The sequence below is a fragment of the Podarcis gaigeae genome (genome assembly GCF_964106915.1).
Source record: "Podarcis gaigeae genome assembly, chromosome: 3".
Lineage (NCBI taxonomy): Eukaryota > Metazoa > Chordata > Lepidosauria > Squamata > Lacertidae > Podarcis > Podarcis gaigeae.
The window spans coordinates 75,678,709-75,704,828 of record NC_139680.1 but is presented as its reverse complement, the minus strand read 5'-3'; the positions used below and the strand labels follow the sequence as shown (position 1 = coordinate 75,704,828).

The following is a 26,120-nucleotide window of genomic DNA, read 5'->3' as shown; positions in this document are numbered from 1 at the left end:
AAGGCCAATATCTGTGTAAAAAGTTAACCTGTTTTAAACACACAAGGCTGCAAAAGCCAAATTAAAGACCCTATCCTTTTACCTGTTATTCTTGTTATCCTGATTAGGTGGCAGCCTTAAAACTTGTCCCAAATACTTTTTGTGCAATTCCCTTGACAAGGATTTTACAGGCCTGTGCATACTGTGTTAAGGACTGAATACAAATTAGACCAAGTTTTATGTTTACGCTGCCGAATACACACAGGACTGGAAAGCGTGCCAGCTGTGCATCTGGCCTGCCAAATTAACCACATCTAAACGAGGGAGGAATTTAAAGGAGGGACCTTGTAAAATTGTTTGCTTAAAGAGCAACACATTGGAAACACATTGGAAATTCACCCCTCCCGTTGATTATGTTGGAGATCACATTGCCTCATTTTACTCACCCTCATTCCTCTTTGCCCCCCACTTTCTTCTTGCTCAGAAAGTGCTATATAAGAAACAATCCCTTTTCAGATGCCCAACCCATTTCCAGTATGCATCTGAATACCAGTTGCTGGAAACCACAGGAGGGGAGAGCAGCTGTTGCACCTGAGTCCTGGCTTTTGGGCTTCTACAGGCATCTGGCCATTGTGAGAACTGGATGCTCAATTATATGGGCCACTGGCCTGATCCAGTAGGCTTTTCTTACATTCTCATTCTTTTCACCTTCCTGCTGTAGAAAGGTCTATACAGCTATATTAAGTTCTCAAACTTAATCCGTTCCGGAAGTCTGTTCCAAAACCAAGACGCGCTTTCCCATAGAAAGTAATGCAAAATGGATTAATCCGTTCCAGACTTTTAAAAACAACCCCTAAGACAGCAATTTGACATGAATTTTACTATCGAACGAGACCATTGAGCCATAAAATGAAAGCAATAATCAAAGTAGTGTACTATAAAATAAATCACTGTAGATGATAAAAATTAAAATTACATTTTTTTTCTTACTTGCACTGATGATAGTCATTGTTTGGATGGGGGGCTTTTATCCTTTTCTGCAGTCACACAATCAATCAGTAGATGACCTGGGTTCCACGCAGTCACAAAAACAAATTAACTGAAAAAGCCAAAAAAACAAAAATGCAAAATAAATAGCAAAAACAAAAGCACCAAACGTAATCCATTCCGGAAGTCCGTTTGACTTCCAAAATGTTCGAAAACCAAGGCACAGCTTCTGATTGGTGCAGGAGCCCCAGAAACAATAGCCAACAGCCGCATCGGACGTTCGGCTTCTGAAAAACGTTTGAAAACCGGAACAATTATTTCCGTGTTTTCAGTGTTTGGGGACCAAGGCGTTTGAGTACCAAGGTACCACTGTATAAGAAACAATCAGATAAATAAATAAAGGTTTTGGTATTAAGTACAAGTTCCACAGCATATTTTGGAACTGAGTGTATTTGATTATTCCAGCTCAACTTTCTTACCCTCCTAGACTGTTTCCCCCAGCTTTTATAAATGGTGATCTGGACCTTTACTTGGAGTTGAGTATCTGATATATTGTCCTGGTGTAGACCAAAGACAAGGTGTCTCCTCTAGGCTCTGAGCAGACCCGCCTCACCATTTCCCATGTTCCCTCTCCCCATCAAGTTGGGCACAAAGAAGAACTCCTGCTAAAGGGCAGGGGATTGGATATACCCATATTAACAATGGACCTGTGGCATATTTGGGGACTCACAGGGCTATAGCCAACCACCTTCTATGCAGAGTCACTGAAATTAATGGACCTGTTAGTCATGTTCATTAATTTCAATGGATCAATCTTAGCAGAACTAATGCTGGGTGTAACCCGTAGTATTTTCCCATTCTGACATCATTCTTCTAAGCAGCACCTTTGAGTTCACTGGTCCTTTCATCTTGGCTTTCTAAAGTCTGCCATAGATAGTGTTTCACTGGCAATGCATCTGCCACCAGCATGTTTACTCTCTGATGTGGAGCAAACATCTTGTTCCTGCCTCAGGCACTCACTAGGTCTAGGGAGGATAGAACAGATAAAAGGTGCCTTATCACTGCCGTCAAAAGTTATTGCCTTTTGGTAGGCTTGCCTGTGTTCTTTATCTGCACCAAGAATTTTGAAAACCTTAATACAAATATATTCTGCTAAGCAGATCTGTCACCCAAAGAACTCACGACTTGCCACCACAAACTTCCTTTCCCTTCTCACTTCAGCAGAATAGTCTTGCAGCCGTGGCTCAGATCGCTTGCAACCCTTAAACGAAATGTCAGCAAGTCTTCGCCAAGACATTCATTATCATCCTGACTTACAATCTCATCCCAGGAAGCCTTCACATCGTGCCACTCAACCGGATTGACTGTCAGCTTTCCCCTATGTTTTCATCCATATTTGCCGCCTTCATTATCGAATCTGTCACTTCACCAACATCCATAGAGTGCAAGGTAGTTTAATTTTGTCGCTCATGCAATGGCTCTAGTGCATCTGTCTGATAAGCTGAAAAATGATATTATACAACAATGTGGCATTTCAGCTCTGCGGACACAAACACTGGTAAATCAGTGTCTTGCTGTGCCTACATGAGCTTTCTTTGCTATGCACGGTGAAATAGCCATATGAAGTCAGTGATGAAACCCAAGCAGCTGGATAACACAGAGGGAGAATGGAAACTATGCATAGCTGTATATGTGTTAAGGGGGATGCAAGTTGTGTGGTTAATGTGCAAAACAACCAGCCATGAGTCACATTCACCCAGCCTTTTGGGGGTGCAGACTGTACATTTCTGAACAAAAGATAGAAAAAAGGCATGTTTCTTGGAGACTCTGCATACTGACCAGAGAATGTGCACATTGCCTAGAGAATGTACAAACTGCAATCAAGATCTGCACAATTGATCTGTCGGGGATTATGCATAATGACCAGAAAATGGAGAAAATTCATGTCTGATCTACACATTCCCCAAAGTCTATTGGGGATTGTACATAATGGCTACAGAAAGTACAAAATTCAGTTAATATAGGCAGATTTTCCAAAGTCTGTTGGAGATTTTACACACACACACACACACACACACAAATGTGCACAATTCCCTTTTCATTTATGTTTTATATGCACATTCTCCTAGAGGCCTGCTGAAGGTGACCAAGGCTGGTTGTTACACACATTAATTGCTCAGCTTACATATCACCTTAACATATACATTACATGGTATAGGAACAGAGGAAGCTGCGTTACACTAAGCCCTTTCAAACCATGCCTATCATGGCTTATAAAAACTAGCTGTAGTGATAGTCAAGGTACTCGAAAGAATGGAGGTGATGCAATTACAGATACTGCGACCCATTTTAATTTGGCTTTAGCCCTGCCTTAAACTGCCTTGGTCAACCTTTCTTCAGAGACGGATGGTGGAGACAATCAGTAATCACTAGGGGGGCACTGGGCTTAGCTGTAAGTCAGAAGTTTCCTTTATCTTTTCTGTTCTTTGAGAGAGAGAAATTAAGTTTTGGGCAGCTTCTTGGCTGGTGTGTCCACTGATTCTTCCAAGTCATCAGGACATATGTTATGTTCTGCAATCAAATAGGTTCCAAATTTTTGTTAGTATGTGACTAAAAACCATAATAACCTATTAACAATAATATTAAAAATGGGGTGTGTTAAATTGGGATGCATTGTGTATACTCTCAGAAGCTGTTCAGTGTCATGTTGCCTCAGAATGTATCCTCATCAACTCAATTTGTAAACCCTCTCTGCCCCAAGGCATTCTGTGGGTTTATTCTGGCGCCGTCTCGACAATTTTTTGTTTTTATTTTTTGTAAAAGACTTTTACATTTTGGATGCCTAGGCACTGATTGGACCAGAATTTTGATTCATTGCACAAACACCCATGTACAATATATAAATCAATTTAAGAACAACTCTCAGAATAACTGTTGAGAAGTATAAAGGATACAGAATGCTAAAACACGGATAATAAAGCAAAATGTAGCCATTGCAGATGAAAGCTTAGGAATACATGACTTCAAAAAGAATCCAAGGTAAATGTAATGCAGATAAAGGCTAGGACAATAGATTGCAATTGAAAGCAAAGATATTATGCCATTTCTTTTTGGTTGTCAAAGTGATTGGAAAGAAGACTATGTCAAATTAGAATATTTCCATTGGGAAAGTAACACTCATTAAAGTAGGTCTTCAAAAACACTGGGCTCTGCAAGCAAATTTGCTCCTATTATAAATATATTTACAGAAATTTCAAAAAATGCCCTAAATAATTCATTTCATTTCACTACCAGTGAACAAATCACACCTAGATTATAATGTTCCAAACAAATACATGATCTACTCATTGCATAATTATTTCAGCCTACGGTCAGGCACTTGATATTAACCACATCCCCACTTGCATCTCACATGTACCCATCTGGTCTCCAGATCTTCAGCATTTTGACAGAGCATTTGAATTATGAGTTTAGAAATCTTCTCATATGAATGTTCATAGAAAAAGGGGTTGAATAAGTCAAAGAAATACTTCTACTGTTAATACTGTGGCCACAATCCAGTACGGTTTGGGTGCACTTAAGCCATTGCCTTTATAGTCTCTGGGTAGGACAAAAAATATTTTGTGATCTTTATGTAATATTGACCATTTCAAGAAAAACAAGGTTACAAAGAATATGGCATCTATCCCTGAAATGACCGCCACACTGTCTACAGCAGATAAGGTTAAACATTAAGATAAGCTCTCTAACTTTTAGGGTAGCTTCACCATGTAACAAATTGTTTTGGAACACCAGGGCCCTCCCTTCTTTGGAAGTTCAAAAGGACGCATGAGACAGCCATCAGACAAACATGCAATATTCTTTAAGGACAGGTTGGATATTGTGAAGGTGATGAAGCTGGGTAAAGATATAACTTGCAGTTCTCCGTCATATGCCTGGACTGACAGAGCTCAATTTTGTCCACCTGCCTTTGCCCTCCATTTCAATTTACACCTGTCAGCTTGGCTTCTGATTAGTTTCAGCAACACACAATACAATTCCCATTTATACGGGCAATTTTTCCGCAGAGTAATCTCCTCTCTTTCCTTTAATCTTCAGACTAGCATCAACATGTTGATGCCTTATGTTATTGCACTTTTGGCTTCAAAAGTGGATTTTTTTACAGTGGCAGGAGCTAGAACTTATTACCATAAGCTGCAACGATGCTTGAAAATAAGAATTTCAGCATTACATTCCCTAACTCTGTCCTGATGAAACAAACTCCATGTTATTTCACTGCCTTGAACTTATTACTAGCATCACAAACATTGGTTTCTGCCAGAACCTAGACAAGATAAACTAATGAGGGTTTGGACTGAACAATCTTGTCTAAATAACTTGCACCATAGACCTAAACCATGGCCAGGAGCCGGGAGGCAGAGCGGACACATTTAAAGTCCCACTGGCTTGACGTGGCCAGGGTAGATGGTAGGGATGGTGGGGGCTTTGTGCCATTTCCCACCCCACCCCCCGCATCAGCTGGATTGGGTTCCTTTCCCAGATGTGAAGGAGTTTAGCAGCCAGATAGCATAGCTAACTCTGCTCCACCTCCATATCCCCACATCGTGGGGCTCTACATTGCCTACTGCTTGGCATCATGGGCTGCCAATAGTACTAAGCATACAGTATTAGAAGTGTGCATTGACTTGTGATCTTTGGATAGCTATTTTTTCTTAAATATTTTTTTCTTTTTTCCAAAATCCAGTGAGGATGTATTGTGAACAGAAACTTAGTTCTGCGCGATCAAATAAGGTGGTCAGCACTGCCAGTTCTGGTGATCTATTAGGCAGGAAATGGGCGAGGGATTCTTGAGCACAGCAGTGAGTCTGCAGTCCTTCGAAGCCCTTAGATACGTCTGGTCAATTATGAAAACAAGCAGTTAAGACATCACACGAAAAGACAACTGGAGCCACACTTTTATTTATTCAACTTTGAAATGCTGATTAGCTAATATATAACACGGTATGGTATTCAGCTTGTCCATTATTAAGTTCTGTGCTTTAGTATTAATAATCATTGCAAATGAGCATATTCTTGAAAAAAGAAAGTTTGAAATTAATGCAGCTTGTGCCTGTTCCCCAGAATCGACTGTCATTAGAATTTCACTTTAAAACAGGATTCCATGATACAGTATACTATGAAGGCCGCAGCAGACAAGCTACTTACCAGTAGCCTCAGCGAGATGGGTGGGCTGGGCCTATTTAAAAAATATGATTTTTAAAATTGCAGCCCTACAGACTTACCCTTCCACATTCATTTGGTCAGGAGTTAAGTCATTGTTTTCAGCGCCACAGTTCTGACTTTTACTTCTCTATAAAGAGAAATCTGTGGATGAAGATACCTTTAAAATTTCACAGCCAAGTCAGTTAAATTCTGGTGATCTACAACATATGTACAGTATATAAATATATGCATTTATGTACACAAACAAAGGTTAAAACATTATAAACAGAACCAACTTAGGCTGTACAAAAATATCCGCTTGGATGAGAACATGCCAATACACTACGCTTCAAATCAAATTTAAAAAGCATCTCTGAGTTATGTTTTCTCAAATATAAACTTCAGCTCGCATAGATTTTAAAGCAGATTTATCAAGAGTCAACTTTCCTAGTAAAGGTATAAAATCTATTAATAAACACTAGGTATTAACTAAACTCATATACAGTGTTTTTAGGTGATCAGGTTTCAAGTATTTTTCTTTTCTCACAGAAGTCTAGATACTTCAGCGCTCGGCTTGACTACTACTTTGAACAGATAGGGCCATATCTCTGAAACCACTTGACAAGAAATGGTTTGAGACTCACAGCCTATAGGGTAAAATTAGAGCGAAAGGGGTGTCTGAGAGTGCTAAGGAAGATGGCTTTCCCCTAAGCTGTGCCTACAAGTGCTGTATATGCTGGTGCTCATGGGTCCCTGATCCTATATCCACTGAAATCAGTTGCAAAAACACCCCTTTTGCAATTTTTTTTTTAAGGCCAGGAGGAAAGCACCCAGTTTGATTTCTGACAGGAAGCAGGATATAGAATTCTTGCTCAGTACTGATGACTGTAGTACACTTGAGGGTGAAATCAGATACATTCGAAGTGTGATTGGCATACAACAAATAATGAGTTCAAACCACTTCCCACCACCATATCTGTCTGCCTTTATCCTTACTGAGCCAGGCTTCGAAGGTATGCAGCTGAGCTTTAAAATAGCTGCAGAACTGGTACAATGCACTTGCTCTGGATCTTTCCACTTTAGGGTATTTGTGTGTGTGTGTGTGTGTGTGTGTGAGAGAGAGAGAGAGAGAGAGAGAGAGAGAGAGAGAGAGAGAGTACAGAGATAGCCCAGTGTGCATGAACCCAGTCATTTGGGAATCTCACTGAAGGAGACATGGCAAGAGACTATTCCTGTTTTCTGTGCTACAACAACAAACCCTTCCAACTCAATGCTTCAGTCCCCCATTCATGTTTGAAAACCAGAAGTTGCAAATGGCATCAGAAAGCTCTTATTTTGTAAATGAACCACAACATGATTTTCAGGGGGGCGGGAGGGGACTTAGGGCAGCAGTCTGGGGAAATGAGAACTGAATTGTTGATCAAATCTAGAGTCCCCGATGTATGCTCCATGTACGCACCATTAATCCAGGGGTTCCCAAATGCACATTTCCCCCCCAGCCAACATTCCCATAATGTTGTTCCAGCTAAAGAGAGCTTTATTTGGCTCATACATTTTAAAATATTCCCAGAAATGAGTACTTGATAATATAGCATAGCCTTCTGCCTCTATAGTTTCATTAATGGTACTAGTTCTAACTGAAGGGATGTAAGTGCACGGTTGATATTGAAACGGAAGCCCTTGGTTAATTGTTTATGCAGCCATCACAGTTAACTGCAGACTGTGGGGTCACAAAAGGTTCATTTATTTTCTGATCTTCCTTCAAAGAGGCCGCCTGGTCTGAAATTGAAGAGAAGGAGAGTTGGTCATGTTCTACTATGTGTACTCGGTCCTCTTCCTTGTCCTTCTTCACATAGAACATTTTCCTAAATTTTTTGAGCTCGTGAAGTTCACAGAAAGTCTCTAAAACCACCAGCATTGCAATGAGGCCCAGCAGCAGGTAACCTAGGAAGACATTTAAACAGTGTTTAAAATGTGAACTGGTAATACAGGTATGTCTGCTACAATGCTCCAAGTCAGAGAGGTCTCCAAAATGGAAGGAGCTCTATCTCTCCAGTTAGAACTATATTTCCACACAGGCTTTCGAGTATAAGAACCCTCAATGCAATTTACAAATAAAACTGTAAAACAATAAAAGTATAAAATACAGCTAATGAAACAGCAGTATAATTTTTTTTGTCACCCACAATTAAAACCGCAGCTTATAAAATATAAACCAGAAACGTTATTCAGTTATGAGCAGACTGGAATCTTTAGATCTTTAAAGCTCTTTTGAAAACCATGTGTGGCATTCCTTTAAATAGTTGCGCATGTGCAAGGATTACTGCCAATGTAACAGGACTTTCTCCTTCTGTGCACCCCATGCCACTCCCAAATCTGCTCAGATTTAGGGTGAGGGCAGGGGGGAAGGAGAATGTTTCAATGCACAAGGAAAAATCCTTCTGCTGGTGGAACCAGCAACTTAGCGCTATGTTGAATACAGCCCAGTAAGTCATTCTGCACCAGCTGAAGCTTCCAAAAAATCTTCATCTACAGTGTCATATGAATGCTACCAGGTAGGAATGGCTTGTGCTTGAGTCACAAGCTATTACTAATTCCACATAGAGAGGTGCATCTTTAAATATCTATATGGTAGACACTTTGTAGCCCACTATGTCCTTACATGTGGCCCACAACATTGATTTTTGTTTATAACGTAGTATATTTGCATCTTATTCTTTCTCCAAATCATTCAGAATGGTGTTTTGGATAACAGTTCCATAGCAAATAGGATTTGGGAGCACCTCTGAAACATGTGATTCCACACCTTAAAAAAACAACAACATACTTAACAGAGTTTTGATACACATTTCAAAAATCCAATCTGGATTTTTCCATTTACTTTTGCTGTATGAATGGCTAGACTCAATGGGACTGCTTTGCAAAAGTCACAAAAGAAACACCAAGAAACACAGCTCTAAAAAAATATTCACCCTCTTACTTGTACAAGTAGTTTGCTACTCACATGTAATTCCTATTTTATACAGCTCTCTGAATTTTTGGTTGTAACCTTCTCCTGGAACATAGTCACCAAGGCCAATGGTGCTCAACGAAATGAAGCAAAAGTAAAATGATTCCAGGAAGTTCCAGTCATCTTCAAGGACAGAAAATATCGCTGCTGGGATGAAGAAAAAGCACGAGACAGTAACGAAGCCCAGAATCACCGCATGGATGATGGCAACTATCTGCTTAGAGAAACCCCAGCGGACATGGAAATACAGCACAGGCCGCCTTGTTACATAGACAATAATGCGCTGCACCACTGCTGTCAGGAAAAGCAGTGTAAAGGGGATTCCAATGACCGAATAGATGATGCAGAAGGCTTTCCCTCCATCTGACAAAGGCACGGTGTGTCCATAACCTGTTAACATAAAAAGAAAGACAGGAGTGAGATTTGGAAAAACTGTCTGACCTGTGAACTGCTTGTTTTTCAGGAGTGGACTGATCAGAGTGGAAGAGAATGATTTGCACCTGGAGCTCCTGTCTGAGCGTGCTTTGTTCCACTCATGTATCAGAAAGGTTTGTGGGTGTTTCTTCTTTTCATTCACTCACTAACCCCACCTCCGCTCAGTATAAATTGGCAATAAAAATGGCAATGACCTTTTCCCTAATTCAAAGGAAATGCAAAAATGGCATTTCACACTGTGAAAATGCTTTTTTGAAAAATGTTTTGAAAAATATATTGAATTTGCCATAGTGCAGGCTTTCTCAACTTCGGCCCTCCAGATGTTTTTGGCCTACAACTCCCATGATCCTTAGCTAGCAGGGCCAGTGGTCAGGGATGATGGGAATTGTAGTCTCAAAACATCTGGAGGGCCGAGGTTGAGGAAGCCTGCTCTAGTGTCAAATTTGTACAATGTACTTAAAACACACTTAAAATGTTATATTTGCTCATGAGATGGTGCTCCTCCATTTCACTTAGAGGCACTAACCAGACAGGCAGCAGGCTGCAGGGCTGAAGGGCAGGTGTCATGAAACCCAGCTTTGCACCCTGGCATCTGTCACCTCAGGCAAATACCTCACTTTGCCTAATGACAGAGCTGTCAAACACAATTTCCTCTTCCTTTCTCTTTCATTATTTACCCCACCCCCTTTTCCTCACACTAATTTTCTGCATGTCAGGCGTGAAGCTGTATAAGAAGCAACTTCTTATACACCAGCATCAAATTTTTCCTGTGTGTTTGGGGTCTCAGGTTGAGATTTTGACCCAATATATATTTGCAAAGGCAGAAATAATTGGAACATTAGCTTGCAAGACATTTTAAGACATATACAGAAACACACAAGCACCCCCCCCCCCAATTTCTTGACTATCTGAAGGATGCAAGTTCCCACACTATGTTCTGAGTGCTAAGGCCAAAACATTTGCTATCCCTATAGACTCAGCAGACTAGTAGACTGCAATTTGTGTTCCATTTAAGTGTCTTGTAATTTTCATGTGAGTTGTAAGGAGTTATTACAATGCTTGGTGATATCTGGTTTTGAAGTTCAACATGAATCCAAGCTATCATTCTCTTTGTAACAATGAAATTTCAAGGATCATTCTCCTTTGAAGTTGAATTAATTTGCAAAAAAAGAAAGAACAAAGTTTCACCTGTATTGTTATAGATCCCTCAGGTATCTCAAGCTCTGGAGAGCACAGGTAAGATCATGCTTGCTCTCACCGGGGTGGCAAGACTGTGACCCAGGAGCAAGTTACTTCAGGCGTTAGTCTGTTCTTCTGTCTTGTTACATTAGATCAATCTAACAAAGTCCCCTCTCAAATGTGACTCATTTCAACACGTATTTGAAGATTGCTTTTCAGCCCAGTTTCTAGCTCACCAATAAGCATGCTAAACCTAATTTATGGAATTATTCCTCAGAGAGCCCATTAAATCAGCGTTCAGGATAACTTTATATAGACCTGCTTTTTGTTGGCGTTTAGATAATACATTAGCCAGATAATTTAACATCCCCTAGGACTGATAAGTTTATTTTCAGCCTCTTTGATTGTTTGGGCTCATTTTGCAAAGATTACAAATAGAAGATTTTTTAAAAAAACAACACTGTAATAAGTCATAAAGCCTGGAAAGGGCTTAAGCCACTTTTTGTCCCTCACTCTAGGCCTGTCTCTCAGCAGATAAAATATTCCATGGATGAAATAAATTGCCAAAATGCCATCTATCCATCCATCCTGCAGTACTGACACAACTGCTGTTTTGATGAACCGTACGGGAGCACAAGTTTTTCTCTCATAGAAGTGTGTAGCTTGTTACTGCTCTAAGCTGGATGCACATGAGATATACAAAATCATAAAATAGGGAGGAAATGAGTGTAATCTGTGAATAACACAAGAAGAAACCTGTTGCATCAGATCAAGAGTCCTCCTAGTTCATCTGTTTCAAATATTGGCCAGACAGCTACTCCAGGGAAAATTACATACAGGGCTTGAAAGCAACAGTTCTCTCCCATTCTATGACCTTGGCATATCATATTTAGAGCAGAGATGGACTGATCAATCTGTTTCTGATCTGTGTTATTTCTGCATATGTTAATTCACTGTCTTCCCACACTGAACTCCACTGAAGTTGTCATCTATGCATGCTTAACTGCACCTTCCATTATCTAACTGGGTAGAAGCTGATTTGAGGGAAAGTGCATAAAACAGGGGTATTTATCAAGAACCTACAGGATACAGATGGATTGTGACCAATATTGTGTATACACAACTTTGATTGCCAGCTGTGGGAGCACACTGAACTGGAGTAAATGGCAATGTGTGCAACAGGGAAGTGTATGGAGTTTGCAGGATTGCTATCCCATTTCTGTCTCTCTTTGTGCTTCTATTGCTCCATCCCCCTGTACATATTGCAGATAGTCTGCCCCCATTTCTAACTCCTCCTTAGAAAGATGGATTAGAAGGTACCAAGATTATGAGCAACATGAAATTATTTAGGATGGCGAAACCCAAAGAGAGCCTTGACTGACCATAAAAAGATCTCTCCATAGCAAGTGAACTGGCAAGAAAAGGACAAATGTGATTAAATGTAATTGATTCAATTAAATGAGTTATTCAGTTAAGTGATATTTTCTGATCACATGCAGAGGGCTTCCAGCTCCTCCTCGCATGGATCCATCAGGTTCGCAACTCCATCCATCCCTACGGTTTTGTTTTGTTTTTCAGCTTCTGCCTTCTGAGCTCTCCCTTGCCCCCATTTCCATAGCTCATCACAAGGATTTTCCCAAGGTTTTCTGGATGGAGCTGCCTCTTCTGCTGCCCACACACACACACACACACACACACACAGAGAGAGAGAGAGAGAGAGAGAGAGAGAGAGAGAGAGGAATGCAGCATCTGGAGAGTTACATGAAATTAGGCCAGGGGCACACGTAGTCGTCCCCCCGCCATTTTAAATAGTAATTTTGATAAATGCAGTATTAAACTTCTGGCATATACATGTGTAAATGCCAGCTATATCAGCAGAGGAAAATATATGTTCGTTTTTGTCCAATATAGGACAAAATGACTAAGTGGAATAAAGGAATACTAGCTGAATCGTGATAAGAGTATGGTCCTTGCTTGCTTAATCTGCTCAGCTTGTACTATATACACAAGCTCAGCATGCAATGTCAACTCAAGCTGAACCATTAAACCATTGCAATTTGGGTGTAATTAACAAGCTCATAGGGACAACATGTGCTCCACTCACGAATAAGAAACTGAGGAAGGGAAGAAGCCACAAAATCACTCTGACCACAACAATTTCTTTAAGCAGACTAGATAAAAGGCCAAAAAACTGAATTCTGCATCAACAAATGGTGTTCTGTGCTTTCTATTTAAAATCAGAGATAGTAAGCATGCTGATTTTTCAAACCTCATCTATAATTCCCAGCATGCTACCCGATCTGTCATGGTTAACTTTTGCTACTGTCAAGAAAAAGTATCAAAAGATATCAAAGTTTCTGAATCTTGTTTCCAGGCAGCAGACTTTCAAATAACTAAACTGCACCAGGACTAGTTAATATAACAATGGCAAACATACCCCCCCCCCCCCGTATCTGAGGAAGTGTGCATGCACGCGAAAGCTTATACCAAGAACAAACTTAGTTGGTCTCTAAGGTGCTATTGGACAATTTTTATATATATTTCGACTGTGTCAGACCAACACGGCTACCTACCTGAATCTAGATACCCCCCACCCCGACAAAGTCAACTTGACCATCTACCAAATCTAGGGCAAAGTAATGCATTTCTACTTAATAAATGCCAACAAAGGTCTGTATAGTTAAAGCTATGCTTTTCCCAGTAGTGATGTATGGAAGTGAGAGCTGGACTGTAAAGAAGGATGATCGCCAAAGAATTGATGCTTTTGAATTATGGTGTTGGAGGAGACCCTTGAGAGTCCCATGGACTGCAAGACGATCAAACCTATCCATTCTGAAGGAAATCAGCCCTGAGTGCTCACTGGAAGGACAGATCGTGAAGCTGAGGCTCCAATACTTTGGCCACCTCATGAGAAGAGAAGACTCCTTGGAAAAGACCCTGATGTTGGGAAAGATTGAGGGCACAAGGAGAAAGGGACGACAGAGGATGAGATGGTTGGACAGTGTTCTCGAAGCTACCAGCATGAGTTTGACCAAACTGCGGGAGGCAGTGGAAGACAGGAGTGGCTGGCGTGATCTGGTCCATGGGGTTACGAAGAGGCGGACATGACTAAATGACTAAACAACAACAACTTAATAAAACCTAATAGCTAGGATGAAAGAAGCCAGAAATTTAAACTTTGGGAAGTTTCTTTGTGTATTCTAACTAGAAAACTATCGATTTACTCAGCTGTCTGTTTACCCACTTGCTAGGCAACAGACCATCAAGAGCAGTTATTAGGGTGAGGCTCCAGCTAGTAATCTCTGGATGTTGCCAGGCACAGCTAAATTGATAAACAACTGCTAACTATCACCATATCTGCAAAGAGTGGTATCCAATGGCATCTGTCCACTGATGGAGAGATTCCATCAGAGGGAGGCATTCGGGGGGCATACCTGCAACCCCTGCACTCTGGTGCAGATTTAAAGGGATGGGGGGTTGCGGGGGGAGAAGTAATTACTAGAGGTTGCCTCTTTCCCTTCTATGCTAACAAATATATTCCAGCAGCAGATGGACACTGCTGGATACCACCCAAGGAGCATAAATGTGCTCTGGTGTGGGCTGGATGGGTAGTACTTCCAGTTTTCAGATGAACTGTTTATTTCAACATGCAGTGTCCTTACCCGAAGGTCTCTGGGTGTGCAACAATATTTTATCTTAAAAATATTACAAGGAATCTTAATAAAAGTTCCTAAATTGTACTCCAAAACCAGATTTTAAAAGAAAACTGCAAATAATTGTGGACTATGTTTTTGCACAGTGACTGATTAAATCTTAGTTGTGCCTCCTAACAAAAATGTGAATGTGTTAATATTAAGCTATTAATTAGCAGCATTTATCTTGTCTGCAGAACAGAACATAAAAAGGAATATGGTAAGTCAAGTGTCTCTCTGAGGCAGAAAGATGCATTCAGTGCTGTGCTTTTTCATTTTCTGTAGCAGCATTTACAAATGGGCATCAATTTTTAATACTCATCCTAATTAATCCAACCTCTTGAAAAACACTGTTTATTTCTAGTGCACTGTGGCGACTGCCAGTTGTGGAGATAGCTACTGCTGAGTAAAGCACCTGTGCAGGATGGTGACTCAGCCTGAGAACAAATGTCAGTCGCAATTAATCCAGAACAGGCTTCTAAACACTGGTGCATGGCATCTGTCACTAGCATGCGAGCAGTATGATTTGGTCAACAGCAATTCATTGCCATCTACTAATTTCTCTCTCTCTCTCTCTCTCCCCCGCCCCCACACGCACACAATCTACCAAGTAAGGAATAGATTATGTATCTTGGGAAATTTATTTCTTCCTGTTAGATAAGCAGCCAAAATCCTGGAACACAGGAATATAGGAAGCTGCTTTGTATCAGATCAGACCATTACTTCATCTAGCTCATTAATATCAACACTGACCATCAGTAGGACGCCCTGCCTGGAGACACCAGGAATTGAACTTGGGAACCTTTTGCATGCAAAGCATGTGTTTGGCCACTGAGCTATGGCTCTTTCCTATGATCTGCAAAAAAATAAGCCTCATAAAAGTAGGGAGCGGGAAGAGGAACACAATTTTCTATTCTTCCTTTAATAAACCAGGAATACTTTGATTTTGGTGTCACAGAGAGGAAACATGCAAAACAAAAGCTGCTGCATTGACCAATATTGGCAAGCAACTTCCAAACAGGAATGGCAAATGAAAGAAGATAAAGGTCAGAATCCTGCTCCATCTTTATACTCCTGTTGGACCAGGCCTTGGTAGGTTTCTCTGCTTGGGACAACTAGGTCTCACGTACAAAGGCTGCAGATATAGGCAGGGGTTGGGTTTTCAATACAAAATGGATAGGAATGGATGCCCAGGAGCAGGATGAAAGGTGGGTACAAATGTGGGTACCTAATACAGTGGTACCTCGGGTTAAGTACTTAATTCGTTCCGGAGGTCCGCTCTTAACCTGAAACTGTTCTTAACCTGAAGCACCACTTTAGCTTTTGGGGCCTCCTGCTGCTGCCGTGCTGCCAGAGCACGATTTCTGTTCCCATCCTGAAGCAAAGTTCTTAACCTGAGGTACTATTTCTGGGTATCAGAGTCTGTAACCTGAAGCGTATGTAACCTGAAGCGTATGTAACCCGAGGTACAACTGTACATGAAGAATTAAGAAGCAGTGAATTGGCACCCTACAGTTCATGGGAGAGAAACTCAGTGAAGTATCCATGGCTGAAAAAATTCCAAATGTTAAGAATGCACCAGAGCAGAGAAAGGGAGATGCAGAAACTCGAGCACTTCAGAATAGACAGACTGGTTCAGCATTTTGCAGATGTCAAGTAGTACATCTTTTCAAAGATATTGCTTCATTTGAGAAGTATTAACTCCAAAACTTGGTTGCAAAAATCCTTGTGCAATGACTGCTGTTTTTTGAATCTGACACCTAGGCAGCTAGGAAGTAGCAAGATCTATCTGCATTAATAGGAGGTTATACTACCTCCAAAGGTTCCAGCAATCTACATACAACTGCATGCTTTAGGAATAAATTTATATTGGATATAATTCATGTGTAGTTTCTCAGCGTAAGTGCTTAAGGACTTATTGTCTGCTGTGTTTAGAAAGTAGGTGTAAGGAAACAGAAGCTCATCCAATTCCACAGAGCTTCCCATTTGATCCCAAGGTCCTCATTCTACTATTAGACATTACCTCATTTTTTTGTCCTCTTGGGGTGTTTCCAGATGAGGTTTTATACTCTGTAACTACCACTCTTTGTTCACTCACCTTTACGGGGCCATCATCAGCAACTTTTTGCCCTTCTGTGTTTTCCTCATGTCCCCCCACCATTTCTTAAGCTCATGGAAAATCCATTCACTTCTTTTTATGGAAACATAGAGGAATTTCTTTGATGTAGGGTTGAGAAATAGTATAAATGAGGGACAAGGAGTGAGCTAATGATTACATGGTTGCAGATATCCCACTGTTCCTCTTTGAACTGTCACTCTGCAATGATCCTTCCTCCTTTATGTTTCAGTAGGAAATGGAGAAATCTGAGGTGCTTCTGGGGGAAGAGCAGCTAGGAGTCCCACGCCACCAACTCTCCCTTATGCCTCAAATGGCACCTCTGAATGAAAAACTGACATACCTTTTTATGTACAGAAATATTACAATATGTTCATCAATCAGAACTTATTGCTGGCAAGGGTTGTAGAAACAGAACAGAAAAATGCTCTAAACTGCACCCAAGTGTATGCGTTTGAGTTAACTATCAGAGGTCATGATACCATGTCATGATACTTGGTAATTTGAATATTTTAACAAATGTTTGGCCATAATTTTAATTTCAAGAAAAAGAGTCAGTATTACACGTGACGTTGGCTTCCTAGCTGCAGTTTTAGCTACTTTGCTAACAGTGTGGACCTCTCCAGGCCTTTGAGGAGGCCTGGTTTCATTTGAACTGGGAATCATGGTTTACATTAACTGTAGTCAATTTAAATAAGCCAGCTTCTGGATAGAGCGCTGGGAGAAATATTTAATAGGAAGGAAAGAAAACACACACCTACCACTCATGGCCACCTTACAATGAAAAAATAAGCTCAACCTTATGTTTACTAAAATTCCAAAGAAATTTGAAAGCTCCCTGAAAATGGAGGAGAAAAACAGAAGCCTCTTTCACCACTTGTCTTATTATGCAACCCTTTGCATGTCTACTGAATCCCAAGTGTGTTGTTTATTTATTTAAACAGTTTATATACCACTTAACAATAATTGTCTCCCAGTAATATACTGAAAATATAATACAGAAAAAGGTAAACATTGGTTAAAATGATAAAACTAGATTTTAATTAAAATGCCTGCTGAAAGAAAAAAAAGTATTCAGTAGGTGCTGGAAGAACAACAGGGAAGGGTCCTATCTGACTTCAACTGGAAGGAAGTTTTGTAAAATCAAGCTCACAATACTGAGCCTACAGCTCATGGTTCATGGATATGAACCATGCACCGAAGCCACGGGAGATCACTGACAGTGACTCCTTTGAAGCTCTCAGTGATCCAACAGGAATATAAGGGATTAAGCAGTCCTTGAGGTATTCTGGACCAAAATTGTTAAAGGCACAGTAAATTAATACAAGAATATAGGGCATTGTAGCCTAGGGCCAATTGAACTCAGTGGGGCTTACTTCTAAGTAGACATACATAGAATTATACTGTAAAATACAGTGGTGCCTATAATTAACATTTTACAGAAATAAACAAAGTGCTTACATGTGAAATAGTTTGCTGTTAATTCTCTATTAATAGGCATCATCTATAAATGCATCTCCAATGAATATTTCATGTTGCTGTATAAAAATGCAAGCAGTGAAGAGAAGATGCCCACAGACCTAGGGCTGTGAAAGTCTGGGTTACACAAACTTTGTTAGTCATAACAAAAAAGGAAGCTTTTATTGTTTTCAACCAGGAGAAGTATTAGTAAAGCTATCTAAGAAGTGTTCCCAAGAAACCATGTAGGGAAGCTTATGAAAGCTGATTTCTTTATGACACAAATTCCTGCCATTGATACATTTAAGCAGGCGAACTAGAATAGTAACTTTGGTGAACCTATCTGCAAGACTTTATCAGTCAACCTCAAGGGAGAAGATTATTGCAAAGGGTTGGATTAGATGTCCCTTGTGGTCCCTTCCAAATGTAGAATTCTATGTGTCTATGGTGTGTTTCAACTTCTTCTCTTTCAAGGAACGAAATCCACAGATTTTAATTCAGCAGGTTTCCACTCCCATGTTTAAAACACCACTGCTGTTATCAGATGTGGTGCAATGGAAATGTGAAATGCTTTCTAAGAAGTTGCCCCTTCATCATCACAGACGCTTGCCAAATATCACTCTGAAAGTCAACAGTTTCACTTGGGGCACTGTGATGTGTGAGTCAGTTTTTTAAAAGCACCTCATGTTTATGAAAAGAAACCTTGTTAAAATGTTTCAATGACTCACTTTCCTGCACATTTAATTAGCACTCGAATTCCACCCATACCTAAGCTGTGTCCCCCCCCCTTCACCTTTCCTTTAAAGCATTAGTGTCAATACTACTAGTCTGCACAAAGGAGGATTATTTTTTAAAATAACAAATAACTGAAGTCGGTGATATTTTTACCACCCTGATGGCAATTATTCTATTCAGTGGCCAATGCATTAGTCTGACAAACTGAAAAAGAAAAACAGATGAGAAATTACCAGCCCATAATCTATCCAAGCTATAACTAAATCAGCATCCCATGTGAGACAAAATGAGGTAGAGCCATCATCCTTTCCATAGCTTGCCTGTAGAAAACACCTTCAATTCCTCTTGCTACCCTAATTGGATTCTATGCTTTGTTGTTGGCATACAAAAGAGCACAAAACTGATACCTTGATCCATTCTTCCCCTCCCCAATTTAAATAGTTATGGGCTTCCCAGTCTGAAAACACTTCCTTGACACTTCTATGCTGCTTAAAAGCTGTTTCCCACATGGTAAGGGGCCATGGTAAGGATACTGCTCCTGTGCAAGATTGTTTTGCCAGCATCAGATAAAAGAGCCTTTTGCACTACCAGCATCGAGTGTCAGAACCTGAGTTTTCCTAGCTCAATTTTTTAGTTCACTGTTTTTGGAGTACTGTACACTGTCACCGAGTCCAAAATATTATAGCATTGTCACCATGTATTAATTGTGACAGACCTGGGACACTCCTTAGACATACATAAACACATTTGCAGGGCTGCCCTACCCATGAAATGGGGAGAAGCAGAAGGTCCCACAAGGTTCCACCCTCAGGCCAACTACCTTGCCACCTCCATCACTGGCAGAGCATCAATACTGATTTCCAGTGAGATCTCATGGAGCATGAGAGATTGCTTGGATTTCTCTCGCTAGAAATCAATGCTGATCAATGCCAGCAGCAGAGACAGTGCTAGTGGAGGAGGGCAGTGTGGAGACAGTGCTGAAGGAGGTGGGTGACCCAGTGGGGGGGGGGAGTGGGCAGAATGGCAGAGCAGCACTTTCTGTTTTGCCTCAAGTGGCAAAACAGCACCGCCTTTGCAACATTTGTAAATTTAAAACCCTTTAAAAAACCCTTAAAAGGACATGTGAGCTTCCAAGGCAAAGATGTCAGTTGAGGGATGCAGAATACTGATTTTGTGTGTGTTTGGAAAGGAAATTTGTCAGCTGAAGCCCCTAAGAGTTTATTCTGTAGAAAGTATCCTGTATAAGCACTACACAGGGATGTTTTCCTTCCTTACTGTCAAACCTCAAAGAGCCTCAAACCTGTGCCCTCCAGTGTCATATAGCACAAGGCTTCAGGAGGACAGACAAAAAAATGTCTCTTTTCCTTTCTCCCTTCCTGAAACTCCCTCCCCTCCCTTTTAAGAGGTCTTAAAAACAAGGTTCTTGTTTAAGATTGGTTGGAATCTTGAAAATGAGCACTCTTCTTAGGGGTTGGGCATATACTGCCACGTGTTATTACAGGTTCTACTTGTTCCATATGGTTGGAATCACATTTCCTGTTTTTCACAACATGTCAAAATATACATCTGTCATTGTAACTTAACCCCTTAACGGCATCTCTGCATTGAATTATGATGTGGTGCTTGAACAACAACAAACTACAAACAAGCAACAATTGAAGCTGCCTAAATTGTGAAGTGGTAACAAGCCTTTGATGTTCACTTGGAAAGAAATGATAAAGTTGAAAAAGTTTCAAGCAATGAATAGTGCCATTTGATAAAAGCTACGTTGTGTGCAACCAAAAAGCAATCTTGCGAAGAGGACACATCATACTGTGGAAGTTTCCAGCAACCGTAAATTAGCTTTGGGAAGAAACTGCAACTGCTTAAGCTTTACATACAGCAGGTGCAACTGATTCTTAAACTTGACCCATGCCATTCATGTTGCTCAGGTTACAGGACGTGATATGAGTCATGATGGGAAGAGATGCAGTGACCTTAGGTCACGTTAAGCAGTTTTATCTCAGTGACTTCAACAGAACTGATAAGTGATTAACAAAGAATATTTGATCTCTGGAAAGAATCTGTATTCAGAACTTTAACAAAACCTAATTAGGCTGCTTAGGATGCAGGAGAAAACCATAACAACATATATTTAGAGCACTGAAAACAGCTCACAGTAAAGTAGCTGCAGAGACAACAAGCTACCCTGATTGGGAGTGCATTGTGAATTAGTTATGGGTGTGCTTTTATCTCTCGACCGCACATGATGAGCAATCGGTTTTTCCATTGTAAGAGGAAATATAATACCCACTTCTCCCCACCAGGTCACCTTATTCAGAAAGCAAGAGAAACACAGTAGCAGACTTGCATTCTCTCAGCTATCTCAACAGCACAGTGATCTTTGAGGAGACTTGCAAAAACTTGTGTCCTCAATCTGCAGAAACAAAGCTTCTGAATTTTCCAGTTCTACCAGTTAAGAAGACTGAAAACATATAAACTAAGCATAGTAGACCCCTTTCTCTGATGCTGGGAAACATTTATTTTTGCTAGGCTTCTCTCAGGCTGAATGTAATGAATGGCAAACTTGATACCAAGGCCATAATCTGATTTCAGAGAACCTTGAAGTTTAAATGGAAATTAGGAACCAAAGGTAAGGGGGAAAGTTCCATCCTCATTTTGAAAACTCACGTTTATGAAATAAAGAGAGAGAACTGTTTGTCTGTGCTTTTTAAGTCATTCAAGTGATACCTCAGAAACAGGCACACAAACTCTAGAGGGCTAACATGTCTTCGGCCCCCTCAATCTTTGTTGGAAAGACACTGGGCCCCCTCAGTGTTGAGAAGCCTGGCACACATCACACACACACACACACACACACACACGACATTACACACACACGACATCACACACATTGCAGATTCAGCAGCAGGCTCCTCCAGAGTGCTCAGCCTCCTCTAGGCGATGCGTGACATTACACACACACAACATGCACCGGTTCCCTTCAATCTTGGGGGCAACCTGGCCCCTCTGCTCAGAAAACTGATCCAGAGCCTACTGACTGCCCTGAAATAAAAGAAAATAATTTTATTGTGCATGTATAACCATGGTTCTCAACTCTTTGAAAAGTGACTCCCTTATTGCTTATTTTCTGCCCAGATAAATAACCATGCCATGGTGGTACATACGAGGGTAAACCATCCATCAAGTTGTCCTGACAGAATAGAACCTGTTCCACAACTCTTTCTAGCATGTCTTCGCAATTATTCCTAAATTCAGTTCAACATACAACTTTCATTCAACCATTATTAAAATAAATACTGTAGAGTTGCAATCCGATGCACACTTATCTGTGAGTAAGCCACAATGAACACAGCAGGACTTGATTAAATGTGCACAGGATAGCACTGAATTCTTTCCTAATACCCCCCTAAACTAAAATGTCAGTGGGAACAAGTTTCACTAAATCAGACTATGCTATACATCTTTTATAGCATTTCAAGGTTGCAACTGGTAGCTCTAGTTTATATTTGTTTATATTACATCAGAGAAGCAGATAGAAAAGGTCTAGTAACATGGTTGCCAAGTTTCATCAAGGGGGTCCTTTGTTCAAAGTCCAGCTCCACCTGTGTAACAGACTGTTGAGCACACACACACGCTACAAGATACAAGACTCAAATATTCACCCATCAATTAGCCCTAGGTTTTCCTCCCTACTTTCTGAAAGCTGTATAGACATGACACTGCAACATGCTTAGTTATCTGACTGAACATGCAGCTCAAAGGCTTGCTTCAAAAATGTTAAACTCTGGTTAATTAGAAACCTATAACCTACGTCTTGGCCCTGTTCTGTATGGGAACCAAAGCAGCTCTGTAAAGTTACTTTCACAAATAATGCTCATTCCTCCCCCCCCCCCCCAATGCATCAGAAAGCTGACTAGATTATAAAGTTTCAAACTGATGTACGTTCTTACCCATGCATTTTTTATTCTTGAATTACAGATGCAGGAAGTGTACAGACCTTTACATCATCTGAGAACTTACTGCAAGCATGTCTGCTCTGAAGTAAGCTCTTGGTGGTCACTTTCTGGTGTGTTTAGGACTGCAGCCAAAAAGCAGCTTTGAGTGTTTTGAATGTACATTTTAGGCAACGTAAGCATCACATCCATATTACTGCTGAGCTTTTCTCTTTTAAGGTCATGTGCGAAAAGGCCCTTTGAGTGCTTCTTACACCATCTTCACATTTGTGTACATTGTCAGGGTTGGGTAAAACAGCCATTTTAAAATTGAACAACCAGTCCAGCCACGGTTGGTTCTACTCACCTATTTAAGTAAATATCAAATATAAACATCATAAAAGAATCTGCCCTAGGACTCTGCCCTGTGCTGTGTGTGTGTATATATATATATATATATATGTGTGTGTGTGTGTGTGTATGTGTCTATATATATATATATATATACATATATCTATATATATCTATATGAGGTTCTGTAGCTACATGCATGACCAACAGCCCCATAAAGTGCCAGGGACGCCTGAACTTTTAAACCACGGGAGGGGGCAGAGTGGACAGCCTGTGGTTCCTTGGTGATGACGGATGGGCACTTTTCAGTTTCTATTATTATTCTTATCGCTTCGACGACTTCGGCCAGACACGGTCCAGAGATCGGCTTCAGGAGCTCTCGGGAGCATTGGCGCGGACGAAGCCTCGCTCCCTTCTGCAGCGCCCTGGACCCGGCGGGAGTCCCGCACGCAGAGCGCGAAGGCAATGCGGCGGGATGGAAAGGGCGGCAAGCGGGGCTTCCGAGAGCCTCTGGAGGAGGACGCGCGCGGAGGGAGAGGAGGAGGGAGGTGTGCGGAGAGAAGGGGTTGCTCGTCGAGCGAGCGGCGCCTGGAAACCGGCCTCAGCCCTGGGGAGAAGCCATTGGCCCCTCAAGGTGGCCTCTCGGAGGGCGAGGGAGAGGCACTCGCTCCTCGGTTCCGAGGTTCACTGACTTCCTCTGAGGCTGGCGCTGTGAGGGAGAAAGAGGAGCGGGGGGGGGGTGGAGGCGGGAGACGCGCGGCGAGGCCTGGTCCCGCCGGGCCCGCGTGGCGCCCGGCGCCCTCCTCCTTACCCGTGGTGGAGAGGACGGTGCTGGCGAAGAAGAGGGCCGAGGTGAAGTCCCAGTTCCAGTTGCCGGAAGCGTTGCTCAGCACCGACACGCCGTAGTTGCTGGCCTCCAGGACTCGCGCCAGGAAGCTCTCGAGCTGCTGCTCGGAGAGGCACTCGTGCTCCTCCACGAAGCGCCGCTTCAGCTTGCGCAGCTCCTGGCGCAGCAGGTCCTCGTAGGGCAGCTCCACCGACGAGAAGACCACGGCGCCGAAGACCAGGTAGAGCGCGTAGCCCAGCACCAGCAAGCCGAAGCACCAGGCCGAGCGGTGCCTCTCCACCAGCCGCACGCACGAGCTGCCGGCCAGCGACTGCAGCATCTTCCCCCGCCAGCGCCTCGCGCTCGCACCCGGCGCCAGCCCGCCGCCGCCTGCCCTCAGCACTCGCGAGGCTCCGGCCCCTGAGGGAGGGAAGGAAGGCGCGGGAACCTCGGCGCCCTTTTGACGCGCGCGGAGGAGAGGAAGCGGGACGCCCGGGGCGGGCGACGGGGTGGGGAATGAGCCCCGGCTCGGCCCCTGCCTGGAGGCTCAAGCTCCGCCACTCATTCAAACGAGCCCTTCTCCGGGCGTCTGGCAGCGGGGTTTCGCTTCGTTCTTTTCCTGTTTCCTCCTTTCGGTGACTTTCCGTTTCAAAAGCCCAGATGATGTGGCGCTCACGTGGTTTCCCGGCTCAGGTAACCGGGAACGGGTCGCGCGTCAGCTGCTGAACTGGTTCCAGCTGGGCAGCTCACTAAAGTGAGTGGGGAGGGGAGAGAAAAAAGGAAACACGCATACCTATAGATTCTTTCTCTCTCTCAAAATAAAGGACACATCTGGATATCTGAAATGACCCACACTCTCACGCATTCAATCTCTTTCTCTTTCTGCAAGCAAAGGGCACACCAGGAATGACCATGGGGAGCGGGGAGAGATGGTAAAGTTCATTTTCATTGTTATTCCACCATAAGTGTTCATTTGTTCTGCCATTTCATCCAGTGGTTTTGCTGTTCTGAATGTGGACCTCACTGCTGGGCTCTGCTCAGTGCCATTCCATTTCAGGACTGGTACTGGCAGTAGCTTCTCCATCTCTTTGACAGCAGGAAGACAGGACTGGTGGTGGCGGTGGCAGCACAGTCCCTCATAGAAGCATAGAACTGTTGAGTTGGAAGGGACCATGAGCGTCATCTAGTCCAACCTCCTGCAATGTCATGGAGAAGACCTCTCCGGAGCCAGAAGCTTGTGGCAGCTACCACAGGGCAGTGGTGGAGCAAGGCAGGAGCGGTCCGCCCCAGGTGTCATCCTTGAGGGGGGGGTGCCATCACCAAAGGCAGCACCCCCGGGGCGTGCACCGCAACCAGCACACCCCCCTGGGACGTGCATCACCCCCCCCCGTGGGTAGCTAGCCCCGCCCCGGTGGGCCGCTCCATGTGCCGGAGCAGCTAGCTCCACCTTTGCCACAAAGTGCTTGAGAAGGAGGTAGTCAGCTTCAGGCATGCTTGTTGTTGTTGTTTAGTTGTGTCCGACTCTTCGTGACCCCATGGACCAGAGCACGCCAGGCACTCCTGTCTTCCACTGCCTCCCGCAGTTTGGTCAAACTCATGCTGGTAACTTCGAGAAGGCTGTCCACATTCAGTTATTCAGACCCATTTCAATCTGGCACCAGGCCTGGGGTTGGCCTTGAAACAGTTTCTTTGGTCACCCTGCTTGATTGAGAGAAAGGCAAGTGGAGTGCAACTGACGCTTGATGCCATCTGGCTCCATAGGTTGAGCGTTGGAAGCATTGTTTTGCAGTAGTCCTTCTCTATCTCTCTTTCGGAATCAGGTGAAGCTGTGCAGGTCTTTGACCAGTGCCTAGACGGCGGCAATAAACACAAGTCGTATGCTGACAAGGTGGAGGCTGGGGGGTTCCTAGGTCCAAAAACTGGGTTCATGGCTTGTTGTGCGTTCCTCCTAAAAGATCAAGTACGTAGCCTGGGTCTACTGCTTGATTCCACCTTGTCATTGGAGACTCTGAATTTGAAGTTCACACTGAAAACCTCTATTTTAATGGACAAAGGAGTGTCTTTACTCTCTATACAGTGCAGGACTTCTGAAAATCATAAAGCCAAATCTTTATCCATGTTTAATAAAACCAAGGCAATCCTGCATTGTTCATCAGAGGGGTAGCCAACATGGTGCCATCCTGATTTTGCTAGACTACAGCTTACAGCTCTCACT

General features: G+C 42.5%; 1 protein-coding gene and 1 long non-coding RNA gene across 2 annotated transcripts; one reads left to right on the top strand and one right to left on the bottom strand.

Moving 5' to 3' along the window:
* Window positions 1-1,065: 1,065 nt before the first annotated feature.
* Window positions 1,066-7,442, top strand: LOC310841641. Its single transcript, XR_014562643.1, has 3 exons — window positions 1,066-2,415; window positions 5,711-7,276; window positions 7,331-7,442. It is a non-coding gene; the product is annotated as an uncharacterized lncRNA (long non-coding RNA).
* KCNK1 (potassium two pore domain channel subfamily K member 1) lies at window positions 5,910-25,217 on the bottom strand. Its single transcript, XM_083732714.1, has 3 exons — window positions 23,891-25,217; window positions 9,173-9,568; window positions 5,910-8,112 (listed from the first exon to the last, which is right to left on the bottom strand). The coding sequence occupies exons 1-3, from the start codon at window positions 24,243-24,245 to the stop codon at window positions 7,853-7,855; spliced, it is 1,011 nt and encodes a 336-aa protein (XP_083588840.1). The 5' UTR covers window positions 24,246-25,217; the 3' UTR covers window positions 5,910-7,852.
* Between the last annotated feature and the right edge of the window lie 903 nt (window positions 25,218-26,120).